This window comes from Oncorhynchus mykiss, chromosome 15 (genome assembly GCF_057628025.1).
Source record: "Oncorhynchus mykiss isolate SJ-2025 chromosome 15, ASM5762802v1, whole genome shotgun sequence".
Classification (NCBI taxonomy): domain Eukaryota; kingdom Metazoa; phylum Chordata; class Actinopteri; order Salmoniformes; family Salmonidae; genus Oncorhynchus; species Oncorhynchus mykiss.
In genome coordinates, this window is record NC_143036.1 from 28520175 (window position 1) to 28538988 (window position 18814).

Sequence of the window (18814 nt, forward strand, 5' to 3'; positions counted from 1 at the left end):
TTATATCAATACAGTAGTACAGTCAATCAAGATGGCCGAACATCCCAACTGGCTCTTTAACTACAGCTGAGGAGTGACACGGCTGATCCCAGTTGTCCTCTGAGTTGTTCTCTGTAACACCTAATCGGACATAATACTAGGCATGGCTGCTTAACTCACTCATTCCTTACAGTAGGAAAACTCCCTATGAACATAGCAGGCTTCTCTCGCTCTTCAAAAGTCTGTCCCGAAGGGAGGCTCAGACAGTGGTGGAGGTGATACAGAACGTGCCACTGAACACAACAGAAGTAAATCGTCCATCTAACAGTATCTCTGCCTTTTGCCATTCTGTGGTAGATAACAGAGGAGAGTCTGGAGCCCCTGTGAAGCCTGTCGGCCCTGGCAGGCCAGGCCGGGTTATTACAGCTCGTTCACGGTCCCATCATCTGTCGTCAGACCGAGGCGGAGGACGTGAGTAAAAGCCTCATGCAAAATTTATGTTCATGCGGCTGTTTCAGTGGGTGGAAAAATCAATATTGCGGGCCCGATGCACGGAGATGACTGAGTGCTCTCTGACTGACAGTAAAAGCTGGGAGAGATTGAGGGGCAACATTTACTGCTCCCGAAATGGAGTGTAGTCGAGCTCCTCTAATAGTCTACTCAACTTAAATTAGAATTTCATTGGGGATTATTTGGATAACAGTTGTGATTGTGGGAGGTTTAAAGAAATGATGCTGTTAGAAAAGAGAGAGGAGGGAGGAAGGGAGAAATAAGAGCACACGGGTTGTTTTCAAGTCCTTCAAAAAGCATCTTTCCTTCTCAGCTTTCCGGCAGCTACATTATGGGGTTATTAAGCATTGCTTCGTTCGCCTACTCACTCCCCCTCTCCCCCACTCCCCCAGATATGAAATGATTCTAAAATAATGAAAAGACAATGTGGGGATGAGTAGGACATCATAGGCCCTTTGTTGTATGCTGCCTCGCTTACATAAGCTTTTGAAAGTGTGCCATATTACCCACAGTGCATTTGGAGAGAGGAATGCGAGAATAGAAGGAGAGAGAGAGAGAGAGGAGAGAAAGAATTCAGTGGGATGAAATAACCCCAAAACAATGGGATTTGCTCTCCATTCTTCTGCCTCCATATTCTGTCTTTAATTATTCCCTTTGGTTGTCTGTGGGAGAGTGTAAGCACTTTCGCACAGCACAACATGCCCACCAGCACAACATTGTCAGCCCCAGTGATGTGGAGACTTCTGAGTGACACAGAGCCTCTTGTGATTAGTGATGCTCTTTAATACAACACAACACAGCAGCGATATGATTGGGGGAGGGGGGGGGGGGGGGTGGTGGGGCAGATTTCAAAATGCAAAGGCAAAGATGGTGTCAGAAATATATGAGAGCTTTATGATGTAAATCACAAGCACCACTACTTGTGATACATTTCGTACCACATAAACCGAAATGAAGGCAAATACGCTGCAAAATGCAAGCATCAGAAATGTATATTTCATTACACATGCAAACAATCCAACATATTTCTTACGCAGCGTTTAACATAACCTCAGCTGTTTCCTAGAGGGATTCTTTGTGCCGGTTTAGTAGTTTCCTCCTGAATCGCATATGAGATATTTGAGGGCCCAGAACGATGTATGATGAATGAAGTAGTGCACTACTTATACGCTTATCATGCTCACTGACTAGCAACAGGTTTAGCAAAGGGCAGCAGCAGTAAATGAAATTCACCACCGGGACAATATATCATCAGAAGAAAAAAAAAAAATGCATGCACCCGAAACTTACAAGCCTTTGCCAGGTGCTTGATGGGGGAAGAGGACGGGGTAGTGGAGAGGGGAAGATGGGGTTGGGGTGAGGTGCAGGCAGAAGGGGAAAGCAGAAGATTTGTTGAATCATTTCTATTTTCTTATGGGGCTGATCTGTGTCTTGTAACCATTTCACTGCAGCCGGAAAAAGGGAGCACCAGGGCTAATTTCACAGTGAGAGCTCACTGAACAAAACCCCCATTGTCGGTGGGAAAAGGTGCTAAATCTACTTTGTCACTCTGAATTACAGCCACATAATTCAGGAACCGGAGAGGAAGGGGGAGGAGAGTACAGGAGGGGTGAGCGATGTGTTTGAACAGAGACAGAAACCATCGCTTTTCTCTCTACCCTGAGATGTACTAAGTAATGCTCTCTTATGATCAGAGAGTAATGGATCTCTCTGGTCTAAACATGCCATCCTGCTCAAACACTATATAATCCATCTGTGATGTATCTGTGGTTAATCCAGAGATGGGCCCCCAGGGACCCCACCACCCCCCCAGACCTCCTGGGCTTTTGAGCTCCTCTGACACTGATACAAGCTCCCCTGTCTTAGCCTTGAGACACCAAACCTATTAATTAAGGCAATTAGGCCCCGGCCAGCAATTAGTAACCACAGATAGCTTTTAGCAGCCTAGCGGACCAGCCTTCTCCCAATGGCCATGGGGTTTGTTTCAACACTATCTGCTGTCACCACAGGCTCTCTGGTTTCACAGACATGGAACTGGCGAGCCGTGGTTAATAATGACCTTAGAGTGATCTGGGCTGGACTGGATCCTTGTGACCCCCTGAGCCTTATGCTCTTTACAGAGTCGCACTTTGTTCTGCTAAGTTATTTCTATGACTTTTCAAACACGCCAGACTGTTCCCCTTTGAAATCCCTGTGTTATGCCTGTCTGGTCATTGTAGGGAATGGAAAGGATGAGTGCACAGGCTATTGATTAAAATGAGTAAATGTGGGGTGAGTGTAAGCAGTATTCATTAGTAGATAAGTCGTTTATTGATTTCCTGTTATTATTAAGTTGATGGTAGATTTGTATTGAAAAAGTGTTGGGTTGTATTGATAATCTGATATTTTTTGTATTGACAAAATTATGTATTCCAATCACGCTTGAGCTGCTTGTCCATTATGAAAGAAATATCTATTACTTTTGAAAAGTGTTCAGTGCTGTAAGAAGGCAAAACTATATATTTCTGAATAAGTCTCAGGATTTCTGACAACAAAAAAAACATACTGAATGTTACCAATTTCAGTAACTATTTGTTTTGTAGGTATCCCTAGAGGAACATTCAGATTGAATAGCTTCTTTAAAATCCTCACTTGGTAGAAGGAAAAGAAGCCTTTCACTACTTTTCCCTCCACATTTCTAAAAACCTCTAACCCATGAAGATGAATTGTCAAACAACCCCGTGGTAAAATACACTACAGTCTCCCTGTAAAGCCTTTGCTTCAGTAAAGGTGTGTGTTTGTAATGACGTTTGGAGTTGAACTGCCTGATAAATAAAAAATTGGGCTGAATGCATACATTCAACAACAGATCAGATCATTCAATAAGTCACCTTACTGAAAAATAGGAAATAAAGGACACAGCTGTGCTACTTTACACAATTCTACATTGGAGGCAATCTGTGATAACACCATGTTCATTCCAGTTCTGTCCCATAAAATGACCATTAACATTACAAGTCATGCGGAACACAGATAAATGTAAAATGTCACCCAATTCTGCCAGGCGGGAATTTCAGTTCCACAAGATTACCATCTCTGTCTGCTCTCTACCACAGCACCTTGTGTAATATTTCATTTACAATATTTCGTAAGGTAATTTTCCTATCAGTGACCATGTAAATCACAAATCAATTTTCATTTAAAATGCTCGACTACAGATTGTTCCTGAACGCGTAGGAATCGTGCCGTGGCAATCTCTGGCAGACCTTTAATGTGTGAGGGGTGCTAATCCTCTGTTAACCTTCTGGAGGGAAAATAACCAGAGTGAGAGGTAATTCTGTATATGCTAACTACCATCTGTCCGACTGTCTAGGCTCTGAGGTAATTTGCTAGAAATATTGGAAATATGGAAATGTCAAAATGTTTGAAAAACAAAATCTTTTGATGATAATAATAATAATTGTATTACCTAAAATACAAGTTCAGTATCGAAGAAGTAAAAAACATATATATTTAACACCATCCCATTTTTCATTCCATATTTGACTGAGCATGGGGCGACAGAAGGAGTCCGTCCGGCTGGTAATGTAATGTATTGTTATAGTCCAGTTGATCGAATCAGAGCTGGCTAGGGTAAAGGGAATGTGTTCCAACTTCGTAATTTTATTTAATACCAGTTGGAAAATCGCAAGTCATTTCAGGCCTCCCTGCACCACCTCTCTGTCAGAAAAGAGCATTTTACTCTTCCACACAAGACCTCTATTGTCAGCCAAAATAGCTAGGCGACAAACACTGTTACTATCGTGCAAAGCCTGTGTAGAAATACACATCACACCCTATACAGTACCTCATGTGTAGTTCTTGGGTCTATGGTTATGACACGATGTTAGCAGAATGTCTCCCTCAGTGCTCTCTCTGCAGCAGTAAGGGCACATGTCAGGGCTTGCTGTAGTGAAGCAGCCACAGCCATGTCTGATTAGCATTGTTATTACTACACTGACATCAAGAGTGCTCTCTCTCTTTGTCTCTCTCTCCCCCTCTCTCCCGTTCCCTCTCTCTCTCTCCCCTTTCTCCCTCTCTCTCACTCACCCCTCTCTCACCCCCCCCCCCCCCCCCCCCCCCCTCTCACTTTCACCCTTTTTCTCTCTCCCTCTCTCTTAGGCTCCACCATCAACTCGCTGTCCTGCAGCACAGCTGAAAACAAACAACGACATGTGGAGGAGCTGGGATTTAGCAGGTCAATGTTGTGACCAGCAAAGCTGCGAGAGTATGCCAGACAATGGCAATTTCTTAAAGACATAAGCCGTAAATAAACTGTATACAACGAGAAAGAATAAATAGCATTCCTCGTATTACTTGATCCTATGCATGATGTTGCAATACAACCGCAAATTGAGGACAAACGTTTTGAAATAATGTAACATTTGGAGGTGAAATTGAATTACACCTCTGCTTCAAAAACTAACATGTAGGTTTAAATAGTACGTCTCAAGGGATAGGTGTATGCGTGTGTGTACGAGTGTTCGCCTGCTTGAGTGAAAACAAGGGTGTTTGATTCTAACCTTTTGAACACTGCTCTGGCTCATTCTGATTGGTGACTTATTTTCTTTCCCTGAACTGTCACACAGGCAGTCGCCCCCCACGTTTCCCAAACAATAAACTAGTGGCAGCTGATATCAATGGCAGAGATGAGAACCCAGGCGTCATATCTGCTGGGATTGCCTGGGCGAACCTGCCTCAGTCTGCTCTTCATCTTCAACAGCACCTCTCACTCTCAATTATTTGGCTGCTGTCACAACAAATCAATCAAATTATCGCTCCAGGACAGTGTATGCAGCTGCTCCTTATGGCGTCGCTAGTTGCATTACCTTTGAAATGTACGAGGTCTACATTTTATCACTGTTATTTATTTAAATGCCACTCCCTCCCCTGCGAGTCACCTTACAACCGCAGCAAAGTTGAATCATTAAAGGAACGCCGTGGAATACACACTGGTGGAGGACGCTTCCAATTAAACAGGAGACGGGCTGGGATCGTTTCTATTGTGATGAGATAGGGAGAGGGGTGTTGATCTAGGGTGCGTATGAGAGGACCTGGCGGTAATAAAGTCTCACAATTCTGTCTGATATTATAATAATCCATCCTGATCCACTATGAATTGGACAAACACTTACAAAGCTGCTATATGTAACTTTATGGGCGATCCGACCAAATCTACATTGAAATGTGGGTTATAAATCTGTCATTCTCATTGAAAGCAAGACTAAGAAGTGGTGGATCTGTTCTATGTATGCTATTTCTATGCTTCCCTTCTTAAGTTTAGTTTTTCCAAACTGTGGCAGTATTTTCTCCAAACACCGGCTTTGAGGGCATTATTACTTTTATACAACGGTTTACCAATATATTCAAATAATGATTGATATATTTTCATTAAAAACGTTATTTTGATTAATTTATTCATACTATTCCATCCTTCCACAAGATATAGTCCCGAAACAAATCTAGCGTTGCAAGAGATGTGACCCAGTCATTTGTTTTTTTTTTTGTTCTGTATCTATGGACGCGACCCAGTCATTCGTTGGACCCCAAGTCCCATACTGGCTGGCAACGTTCTTATCTTTGCTTGCTAGCTTGCCAACTACGGCAAATTTACAGTCACATTGTCACGTTCTGACCTTAGTTCCTTTGTTTTGTCTTTGTTTTAGTATCGCCGCCCCAAGGCAGAGCTGGAGGCAGCGAAAGCCGAGAGGCGGAGTTATGAGGAGGCAGCACGGCAGCGCGGCTGGAAGCCCGAGAGGCAGCCCCAAAAATGTATTTGGGGGGAGGCACACCGGTGGATCTCGTCTCACTCATCGCCTTAACCATCCGGATCGATGGACGGGAACGTAGGAGGGAAAGGAGGTCTGATTGTGGTCCCAATCGCTCACTCAAGGATCCCACCTTGCATCTGATGAACTCCGGAAGTCCCCGGCATCTACGTCCCCGAGAGGAGCCAAGCTTACCCGAGTTCCTCCAAGAGCCTCCGAAGAGTGCCGATTTACCTCGGCAGAGCCAATGCAGCTCGGCAGGGCTAGGCTGTCTCCAGCCGAACGCGTATGCAGACTTAACACCCATAGTTGTCTGTATTGCGGTACTGGCAGTCATTAGGTGTCTACCTGTCCCTTAAGAGACCTAGCTCATTTGTAGGAATGAGTACTCTTATGGGTCTTAAGGATAATTTTGCATCTCCCCCTACTCGCCCCCCTCTCCATGCCACCCTGCTGTGGGGCGACCAGTCCAAGTCTTTCCAGATACTCATCGACTTGGGGTCCAATATGAGTCTTATGGATTTTACCGGGACGTCTGTTTCACCTGTCTTTGTGCTTGTCTCTTCCCCATTATCCCCTGTGTATTTATACCTGAGTTCTCTGTTTGTCTGTTGCCAGTTCATTTTGTTTCGTCAAGCCTACCAGCGTTTTTTCCCCCTCTGTTCCTGTCTCTTGTTTGTTCCCTGTTTTTCCCAGTTGTGACCTTTTCTGCCCGCCCTGAGAATGCCTGCCATCCTGTAGCTTTGCCCCACTACTCTGGATTACCAACCTCTGCCTGACCTGACCCTGAGCCTGCCTGCCGTCCTGTACCTTTGGCCCACTACTCTGGATTATTGACCCCTGCCTGCTTGGACCTGTCATTTGCCTGCCCCTGTTACTGTAATAAACATTGTTACTTCGACACAGTCTGCATTTGGGTCATGCTTGAAACGTGATAGTTTCACCTTTTTTCAATTGACCTTTTTTTGTATATATCCATAAAAAATGATGCCAGCTGATTAGGGATTTCGACTGGCTGAGAAGCGCTGCCTGTCTGTCTCAACCGGTTCATTACTATTGGACAACAGGAGATTCAACATTGAAACAATGTTGCAAATGTCGGAGAGACAGACAGCAACATTTATACAAATCTCCACTGATTAATAACTAAATGTTAGTCTCAAAGTAGTGTGAGATTATAGTGGAGATCAAGTTTATAATTTGCTTGGCTGGGCTGATGAGACAGTGCAGTGCAGTGCAGTGCAGTGCAGTCAGATGGAACAGAGTAAACAAGCATTTCAACGTCATAGATTACTTAAATTTATTTAATTAGGAAAGTCAGTTAAGAACAAATTCTTATTTACAATGACGACCTACCCTGGTCAAACCTGGACAACTCTGTACCACCCTATGGGACTCCCCAATCATGGCTGTTTGTGATACTGCCTGGATTTGAACCAGGGTGCCTGTAGTGACCAGGCTATCTGTAGCGACACATTGCAATTGAGATGCAGTGCCTTAGACCGCTGCGCCATTCGGGAGCCCAATTTAGCCGGTGGCAACTTGTGGAATAGACACCGGCTGGAATGTGGTTTTAACCAATCAGCATTAAGGATTAGACCCTCGTTGTATTATGATTTTCTACATTGCTTGTTTTGTCACATAAACTGAAATTAGGTGAACTATTATACGTTTTGCATAGCTCATCTTTACCACCATGACAGTCTGCTGTAATGTTAGTTATTCTTAGGATTCTCAACATTAACATTTTTATGTAAGACAGAGCTTTTTATTTGCTGCCAAGTACGCACACATGCAAATGTGCGTACGCGCACACACACACACACACATTGTGTGACAGTATAGTTCAAACAAAGTGGCATGTTTGAAATGCACCAATGGTGGAATGGGGTGAGGAAAAGGGTATAGATAGGCATTCACTTTAAATCGCATGGTTCCTGGGAGCTGTGGTGCTGTGGTGAGCTAATCTCCTAAAAGAGCGGTGGCGTACCCCCACCTGCATTCAGCTGAGCGGGAGAGATGGAGTCTGACATGAACTAACTAGTGCACCCCTTTGGTGTTGTAATGAGCAGAGTGATTTCCATAATTTGTGTCATGTTAACACCCACTCACAACATGAAAACGGTAGCGATAGTGTTTGAGCGTTTTCATCAAACCATGGAGGAGACATGCCTTTGATTGCTACTGACACGTCTTCTCATTAGGCGGTACCGCTAGGTGAGTGGGATGCACAGCGTTTATCTACCTGGATCCCCGAGTGCCGTTTCAAGTGAGGGGAACAATACTCTCACCTCACCATTGGAACGGTGGTCTCTGATGTCATGTGCGCGGTGCCTGGTGCCTGGGCTGAGAAAAAATAAGGACGGGATACGCTTATTAATAAGAAAGGGCTTTGTTTGGTTGAATTGAGTCTTGAATTAGTGTCGAGTCAGTCATAGAGAAAAGAAACAGGCGAATGATGTTTCATTTATTTCCCTCCATTGAGCATTACAATTCTGCTTCTTTGATACTTTACAACTTACAATACAAGGAAGGCAATCTTGCATGGCCAATTACTGTAGGCTGTACGTGCAACAAAGCTGTATTGAAAATCCAATAAAATGTTATCACACTCCTAGAAAAAAGGGTTCCAAAAGGGTTCTTCAGCTGTCCCCATGTGATAACTTTTTTTGGTTCCAGGTAGAACCCGTTTTTTAGTTTCAGGTAGAACCCTTTTGGGTCCCATGTAGGACCCTCTGTGGAAAGGGTTCTATGTGGAAGCAAAAAGGGTTCAACCTCGAACCAAAAGGGTTTTTACCTCGAACCAAGACTAGTTCTTCAAAGGGGTTCTCCTATGGGGTTCTCCTAGTGGTTAGAGCGTTGGACTAGTAACCAGAATGGTTGCAAGTTCAAACCCCCAAGCTGACAAGGTACAAATCTGTCATTATGCCCCTGAACAGGGGGCATTGAAAATAAGAATTTGTTCTTAACTGACTTGCCTAGTAAAATAAATAAAAATATGGGGACAGCTGAAGAATCCTTTTAGGTTCTAGATAGCACCTTTTTTTCTAAGAGTGCAGGGTATTTATGTGAGTAATCTATATTTCCAAGAACACTATATCTAGTTAGCTACTTGTTGTGCAAGTGTGTTTTGTTTCATTCACATATCTAATTATACAATATACAACAGTAATATAGTAATAATTACGTCAAATTATGTTAATTACAGTTAATCAATATGAATCATCACATAATTGGACAAACAGCATAACCCTAAACTAGTTGCAGGTACAGCAGTGTAAACTCTGTTACACAAGATACCTTTCTCCCTTGTCTAGTTTCAATGGGAATTTGTTTGTACAGAATGTTTCCTGGCATAAATCATTCTGACAAATAACAAGTTACACTGGGTGCTGCTGTGTTTACCGTGTCCGCGACAAGATGCTGCTGCTGCTCCGTTTTATTTAAGCGGCAGCTCCAACTTTACTGCACAACCTCATTACAATGACGGTTATTCATCACTCCGTCTCACAACTCTCCAGCCTGCACACTCCTCTCTTCCCTCCCTATCTCCCGCTCTCTCTCTCTCTCTCTCTCTCTCTCTCTCTCCTTCTCTCTCTCTCTCCCCTTCTCTCTCTCTCTCTCTCTCCCGCTCTCTCTCGCTCTCTCTCTCTCTCTCACTTTATTCATTTTAAAGAAGGATCTTAGACGAGGCAAAATGCCAGGAGTGTTTAACGAGAGATAAGTGATCAAAGATGCTTAACGTGAATCGCTTGGCTCTCACATTTCTCTGCTTATCTCAGTTGTAAGAAGTGTTTAGCACCTTAAAAAAGCTGATGGGGTGAACAATACGGATTTAAAAAGCCGGTGAGCGCTGACAGAAAAGGTATACTTTTTAGCATCACATTTGGGCATTTGTTAAAGCGTGGAAAAAGTGGAATCCATCCTGGCTGTAGTAGCTACTAAACTGTGCTATGTACTGTGAAGAATCCCCCCCCCCCCCCCCCCAAGTCAAACAGACATATTTGCTGATCATTAGCCGGGTCATTAGATTTAAATAGAGTTAGAGATCCTCCTGCAGTCTCATTACTGTAGGCTAATAGTTGTCTGTGTCTGTTGTGACGCTAATTAACCAGCGTAGCAGCGTGTCACGGTGCGGTGTAGCAGGGCTGTAAACACACTTGCTCCCGAGGTCGTGAAATGAGCTGGCTGCTAGCTCTGGGCACTGCAGGCGACAGTAGGGAGTAGGGACACTGACAACAGTAAACGTGTGATTAATCAGGGCTGGGGGGGACTGGGGTAGGGGGGGGGGGGGCTGGAGAGGGCGAAGGGGCAAGGGGGTAGGCCGGGGCTGCCTGACAGAGGTGCTGTGCCAGCAGGCCTCATAGTCAGCAGGGCCCTGATGAGCTCCGACAGGGGAGAGTGGAGGGGCGCCGCGTGGCCAGAGGGCCCTGGACACAGTCAAGACATTTAGCTTCACTCCTGACTTGTGTCACTTTCTCTCCACTGAGGTCCCTTCGATGCGTCCCTCTCAGATAGGATGGCAGGGGAACGTGTGAATGCGTCTGTGCGCTTAAAAAGAAACCGCAGAGGAGGCATTTCTTTCCTTAGCTTTGCACCCAACGAACGGTGAAGTGCAGCAAGGGATTGCGGACTGAACCGTCTGTTGAAAAAGATGACTGAGAGGTGTTGGTTATGTTCTTTCAACATTATGACAATGTGTTTGTCAGTCGGTTATCACAGCCTCTGGCTTGTCCCACATACAATATGAGAAGTTGTTGAAGTGTGAGACAGACAGACCTTCTGGTCCCATTATCCTCCATTGCTCGGGGATACATTGGAGGGGCTTCACTGGCTAGATAGATGTGGGGTTTATTAAAAGCTCACCCCATAGCGATGATGCACGTTGTTATTTATGCATGTTTGTGTCCATTAGGGGCTTCTAACTTCCTTCCCATTTCCTCACTCATTCCATCTGTCCATCCATTTCCTCACATGAAGAGGAGGTGGGTGGGGGGGGGGGCTCCTCTCTATGCACTTTGTGCTGCACTGGCATTATTGTAATCTCCACCCAAAAACACACTGCTTTACATGCAGCCTGGCATCTTTTTACATTAGCGACTCCAGGCCCCTCTCATCCAACATTCATGACTGAAGGTTTCCCCAGCCATCCCTCAATCTAATGGTATAAAAGAGACAATGTTTTAAACATTAAAATGAAAACCATTTACAACTATGATCAAAAGAGAACACTTGGGCATTAAAGTTTAAAAGGCGAGGATAAGTACAGCCACGTGGACGGACGGATGAGGATGAAAAGAGAGTACAGTGCACTCTTACGCAGAGAAAACGGGCACAAAGTGCTTTTGCGCCGCGCGGCAAAACGCTGACCTGTAATTAATACGGCTCTTTCTCCAGGAAAGTTGAAGATGAGATGCTTTTTGGAACACCCCCCCCCCCCACCCCCCCCTCAAACTCTTTTTATCCCCTCTGGGATTTTTAGATTGACATTTTTTTTTACAGGTGAATCGTAACACATAACCTGTGTAGCAAAAACTGTAAATACTGGTACATACAGTGTGTGAGGACTAAATGCTTTTGGTGAATGTCATAACATAAGATCACTGCTGTTTTTACGTTAAAATGCATGCATTTATACGCATTACTGTCAAAAACTCAAATTGAGTCTCCCGCCCTGTCCTCTATAGGTTATCTGGTGGAGCAGCCCTCTTACCTTGCAGGTTCTGTAGGGGAAGGGTCATGATGCCCTGTGCGGCTGCTGCAGCCATCAGGCCCTGGATGTTGGCCGTGGGCAGCGAGAGCACCAACCCCTGCTGGCCTCCCAGGTGGCCGCCTGTATTGAAGGGGATGAGGATGGGCTGGTTCAGGCCTGGAGACCCCCCGGCCAGCTGCTGGGCTAGTTGCTGAGCCACCAGCAGAGACTGAATAGAAAGACACTGGGTTACAAAAATGTATTGACATTAGTAAAAGGCATAGTGAAGGTGATGAATGTGTTAGTGTGCATAGTAGCGAGAGGTCACATTTACACATTCCATTTCATCCATAAAGATGCATTCATGATATTCACATCAAATTCATCTGGGAGGGAATGAATGGGTTAACAAGGTAGCCACGCATGTCACGCTCATTTCACTCAAGTGACTGAAGTGCTTTAATCAATGTGCTGCTCTGACGAATGCCGTTTGTTTTTGTTGATGACATCTGCTTTGAAACATGCCACAGCCAGAGTGACAGCCGAAACGCAGTGCGGCTTATTGGCGTGTGGAAAAAGGAATACAACTCCAACCTTTGAATGAGAGCAGTGCATTTCCCTCTCAGATGGATGCAGAATGGTTTACATTTCATTACAATGAACACACAGGTTTTGCTCGCCCGAGGTAGAGTAAGTCATGATACGCTGAAGACCACACTATTTACCAAGAGAGTTTTCATCTATATTTTTCGTAGCTGTCTATTTACCACCCGAAACTGATGCTGGCACTGAGACCGTACTCAACGAGCTGTATACATGCTCCTCCAGGGGCGGCGTTCCTAGTGGCCAGGGACTTTAATGCAGGGAAACTTCAATCGGTTTTAACTCATTTCTACCAGCATGTTACAACAACAAAAAACTCTAGACCACCTTTACTCCACACACAGAGATGTGTAAAAAAGCTCTCCCTCAACCTCCATTGAGCAGATCTGACCACAGCTCAGCTCAGCATTCAAAACCATAGTGCCCTCAAAGCTCACCACTGAGATAAGGACCCTGTGACTAAACACCTCCCTCCGCACATGGATCCTGGCGTACTACAACAGCTGTTGTCGTCGGTGCATATGACAAATAACATTTGATTTGACCTCTGATACCCTAGAATCAGTCATTCCGCCAATATCAGCACTTTCCTCCTTTGCTAGAAGATACAGTACATCACTGACTTCGTGTAAGCATTCACTAATATTAGTCAGAGTAGAATCTGTGCAGTCACAGACACAGACGCTAAGATATGTTATCTGGAGTATTGCCAGGAGATATTTGGCAGAGTAGAGGAGCAGTTCAAAAGTATCTTCACAGGGAGTGGGTTTGCAAATATACAGACAACATTTCTATTGCCAGAGTGCTTTGACCCCGAGTTTAATTCATGTTCTTTACACACGATGTGGAAAGGTTGTAGCACCATCGGAATACAGAGCTGTGACATCCAGATATGTATTCAACTTGATATCATCGAAGATTTTCTTCAGTCTGCCAGAAACAAGCCTTTTGCATGGCGTAAAACGACATTATTAAATTACCTGCTGGGATGTGCCTCTAGACAGAAAGAATGCATGGTGTCTTTGTGTCCAAGCCCAGCCTGAAAAACATCCCTTTAAACGTCTCAGCTCCTGTACGCCTGTAGTATACCTGCCTGCCCTGCGACCTCGGTGCTGCTCCTGCTCTGCATGACTCCTCTACACTGACCTGAGCCCACAAAACTTTAACAGCACTAGGCAGCTATCTGCTTCTATTTTGAATGGGTGTCTGTGGCGAGGGAGCCGAGGGGCCGACTGGTGCCAACATGCCACCGTACTTCCAGGCTTGGTGCTGCTGGGTGACAGCGGTGTCACTAAGATAACCCGGCGCGCTAAGGAAAGCAAGCACCAGTTCCGACATAATCACAGTTTAAGGAATGTGATGTTACACGGGTTTAAAGCCAAGAGGCTGGGAGAGATCGGAAGGTGAAACACTAGCATTTAAACAGAAAACAGGGCAAGAGAAAACCTCCATATGTTTCTAATTTCCTCATGTATTTGTTTCACCTACACCTTTGATCAAAAGGTGACCAGGGACGAAGCTTTAATAGTCAATGACATGGGGAGAGGTTCAGTGCTAGCAACTGTATCCTGTAAACAAAACGGATTAAATAACAATGATTCTTGTTTTGTTTTTTTTATAAACGGGGTGGTTCGAGCCCTGAATGCTGATGGGCTGACAGCCATGGTATATCAGACCGTATACCGGGGTATGACAAAACATTTATTTCCACTGCTCTAATTACATTGGTCAATAGCAATAAGGCTCCTCGGACGTTTGTGGTATTTGGCCAATATACTGTACCACGGCTAAGGGCTGTATCCAGGCACTTCGCGTTGCGTCGTGCCTAAGAACAGCCTGTAGCCGTGGTATATTGGACATATACCACACTCCCTCATGCCCTGTTGCTTAAACAGTCAATACTCATTAGGTTTAAAAAACATTCAGAACCATTTTAGTTTGCTTTGAAGTACTATAGAAAACCATAACACAAAGGAGTGCCACTGGTTGACTGTGAACGTATTCCAAATGACGTTTGTCATTAGCTACAAATAAGGAATTAGTCACTTGAGTGAGCAAAGAGAAACCATCAAAGGACAATAACAAAGGGGGGGGGGGGATTTTGTCAGTGCAAGTGACATATGTTTAATCTGGTTTTTTTTTTTTAAAGTAAATTTCATGTTGAATTGTAGTGTGCAGATAATCAAAGACATCTTTGAACATTCATTTCGACTTCAAATTAAATGACATCCTTTCGCCTGACACTGAAGACAGAGCTACATGGAAGGGAATGGTATTAAAAAACAATTCTCCATACATCAAATGTACTGCTGATTTATTATTACAAGCACGTGTCTGCCAGCTTCAGAGCACTTCCAAGTAAATAAGACCCCTTGCTATTTGTCTTTGGGCTGTGTTTGTTGCTGGGCGGCTCATGGCTTTTGTGAAGAGAAGAGGGCAGTTTAGAAATGGATTGTCTACCTAACTTGCTTCTGTAAAACATGCAAAGTGTGAGTACTAATTTAACTGAACATTACATCTGGAAAACTTGCCTCGGGCCGCCACCACATTCCAGATCATAAAAACGATATTGTCTTTTAAAATACCAGAGCATTATAGTAAACAACCCATTCTGCTTCCTTTGGGTGTCTGTGTGAATAGTTCGGCATTATTTCCCATTCTTTTTTTGTCTTGCCTGTCTTTCCAACACAGGTCTAGTGGGGATGGTGTGGTACTGGCTTTGGCATGGCTGACAGTTGAGTGTGGAGGAGTGGGGCTCCAAGGGAGCAGGCAAGTGTTCTGGGTTGGAGTTTGGCTCTGGATGGGGTCTGGGTGGGAATCCAGACCTGGGTAAGGTACTCTGCCTCTCTGCATGTGTTCTGGGTCGAGTTGGGCTCTGGATGGGGTCTGGAATGGGGTCTGGGTGGGGCTGGATGGGGCTTTAGACCTAGATGAGGTACCCTGCCTCTCTCCATGTGTCTGGGTCGAGTTGGGCTCTGAATGGGGTCTGGGAGGGGCTGGATGGGGCTTTAGACCTAGATGAGGTACCCTGCCTCTCTGCCCATTAGGGGCCAGCAGGCCCTTCCATCTGCAGCCCAGGCAGGCGCTGAGAAATTGCCCGTAATCACAGAGATAGACGACTTTTGTCGGGGGGGGGGGGGGGGGGGGGGGGCACATTCATGTTGGGTAAACTACCCTCGGATAATGGCTGTTCGCACAATATCCGGCTCTGGAGAGAGGATCTATCAAAACATATTGATCCCGAAACAGGAGAATTGGTTATGGCATGCGCAGCACCTTTGTTTCTGAAAAGTGTTAGATTCCCTGAGACTGTACTGACAGCATTAATATATTAGACTGAGACTGTTGGGGGAACAATCTCTTACAGCTCATACAGTAGGCTCTGGCACAACCAGTTGCACTAAAGCATTTCTATTTGGTCTAATACCCTTGTTTAGCATCCGTGTATTAAACAGCTATCATATCTCTCGTCAACAGTGTGGTTTTAATCCGTTTGGTTGTCGGCTGCTCATTCTGCTGAGCTGAGTGAGATAATTCAGCAGGGAACTCAGTGAGTTAGTCTCTCTTCCCCTCACATATCCTCTTTTGTTTACCCTGATGAGGATTGATTCAGTAGCGGATCCCTTAATTGAGTAACACTGAGTGCCGTGTCCCAAATGGCACCATATTCCTTATCCCCTAGAGCACTACTTTTAACCAGGGCCCATGGAGCGCAGGTCAAAAGTAGTGCACTACAAAGGGAATAGGGTGTCATTTGGGATGCAATCCCCTGAGTGCCGGGAGAGTGGGCTCATTAAGGGAAGGGAAGCTCTGTGCCTGCTTGGTTGCCTGTCTGGCTGTTCACACTACTGTGTTTAGGGAGGTGACAGTGAGACAGCACTAATGAGATAAATGTTCATTAAACAGGGCAGAGCCACCAGCCCAGTAAAACCAATCACGTACGCTGGCTGTCCTACTGAGCTGTTTAGTAGGGTTGCCTGGGGTTGGAGTGCGTTTTGTTGGCCTTGAAGGGGAGGGGCAGAGGAAATGTAAACAACTCTCTATATATCCTATGCAGATGACAAAGTGATCACCAAAAAACTGCTTTATAGTATATGCTCATAAATACATCTCAACTGATTATCTTTGGGGAGGATTTGATATAATTTGTAGATCACGTTCATGTTCTGTTGTATCTGGTGGGATTATGTGTTTAGGTGCAGCCAGTGGTGTAAAGTATTTAAATACTACTTGAGTAGTTTTTGGGGGTATCTGTACGTTTTACTTGACTATTTATATTTGACAACTTTTACTTTTACTTCACTACGTTCCTAAAGAAAATAATGTAATTTTTACTCCATACATTTTCCCTGACACCCAAAAGTACTCGTTACATTTTGAATGCTTAGCAGGACAGAAAATGGTCCAATCCACACACTTATCAAGATAACATCCCTGATCATCCCTACTGCCTCTGATCTGGCAGACTCACTAAACACAAATGCTTTGTTTGTCAATTATGTCTGAGTGTTGGAGTGTGCCCCTGGAGTGTGCCCCTGAATATAAGGAATTTTTGATTATTCGTACTTTAACGTTTGATACTTACGTATAATTTAGCAATTACATTTACTTTTGATACTGAAGTATATTTAAAACCAAATACTTTTAGACTTTTACTCAAGTAGTATTTTACTGGGTGACTTTCTGTTTCACCTGAGTCATTTTCTATTAAAGTATCTTTACTATGACTGGGTGCAGGTCAATAGGAGACATGGAGAGACACCCACCTGTGGACCCACCGGGTAGGCTGGGTGACACTGTCCCAGCTGACTCTGTTCTGACGGGCTGCTGCTGGTATCAGACTGGACAGAGCCATCACGGGCTCCTGAGGTAGAGAAAGATAAGAGGGGGAGAGAGAGATGTGAATCCACTATAACATGGAAACAATCAGGCACAAAAAAACATCCACGCGCAGACATAGCCAGCTGTGATCACACAGCCCCGAGTACGGAGTGGAGGGGAGGGGAGGGGATTTTGTGTTAAAGTGCTATATCAATAACCGCTGCGGCACCGTTCACAATCAGCGCTGAATAAACGACCCGCCAGTTGAGAGTCTCATTGACGTGAGGATGATGCTTACCAGGCAGCCGCACCCCGACGGCCTCGATTACAGCTGAGGGATGAGAGATGGAGGGCCACATAAACTGTGGGGCCCGGCCCTGCATTATTCCCACATTTACATTGTTGAGCATCATCACCCCATCTAACCCCCCTCCCCCCCTTGTACCAGAAGACAGCCTGTGGCTATGAGACACAATTAGACCTGTTTCCTACAGTATGAGGCCACGGCGGAGTAAGGAGGCGCACATCCGACAGGGACGTGATAATAAGCCTGCTGTGTGATGTGACGGCCGGAGAGAAAACAAAAACCACTCAGGGTGGGTGGGCGGTGAGACACAGGTTTGTGTCCCAAATGGCACCCTATTCCCAAATGGCACCACTACTTTTTGACCAGGGCCCATAGGGCACCATTTGTGACACAGGCACGAACTGTTAAAACATGGACTCTCGCTCTCAGCATCTCTCAACAGCTCACGCGCATCTCAGACCTCAGTCATCATGTGTGATGACGTGTTTTGATGGAAAATTCCCTTGCCACTATAGTACAGTTTTTATAGGTCCCTTCTGCCTAGCTGTTGTAACTTTTATACTGTCGATAAACCATGAAACTATTCATTAAAAGTGTGTTCCTTCAGATAGTTCAGTGATAAACTATTTGCTTTTATACCATATGGGCTAACTTGTATAACGTACATCTTTGCCAAAAGTCAAGAACATTGATCACAAGTCAAAAGAAGTCATCAATACAGAGGTCTCGGCATATTGATATTTTCTCTAAATGCAGGCATACATCAATGGCAGGCTACTTACTATACAACCCTTTCAATGTATTGTACAACAGATTAAAACTCACTTTCCACAAAAACTTGAATTCAAGTTGGTAAAAGAAGTCAAGGAAAGTAGGAAAGCGAGTGGGAGAGTTCTAGAGAAAGCGAAAGAACATGAATACACTTGTGTATCCCTTTTCAATTTGAGCAAGTTACAAGTCGGAAAAATATTTCTAAAACAATCACTGCATCAAAGTTTGACCTTTGTATTACTTAAGGCTTTGCTGTCAAGATGTGGTTGCTGTTTGGTTGTGTGGGACTGGGACGGTACAAATTTGCGCATTACGTCCGAAATTCCACTCTGCCATCCAAAATCA

At 44.7% G+C, this 18814-nt stretch overlaps 1 protein-coding gene across 1 annotated transcript in view; it reads right to left on the bottom strand.

Annotated features, from left to right (window-relative positions):
* The window catches only part of LOC110489921 (POU domain, class 6, transcription factor 2), an 85911-nt gene that overhangs the window by 50431 nt on the left and 16666 nt on the right, over positions 1 to 18814 (bottom strand). Inside the window, exons 2-3 of the mRNA XM_021562935.3 lie at positions 17337 to 17434; positions 11989 to 12196 (exon numbers count right to left, since the gene is read on the bottom strand). Of these exons, the coding sequence (XP_021418610.3) occupies positions 11989 to 12196; positions 17337 to 17434 (306 nt within the window). The remainder of the gene's footprint in view (positions 1 to 11988; positions 12197 to 17336; positions 17435 to 18814) is intronic.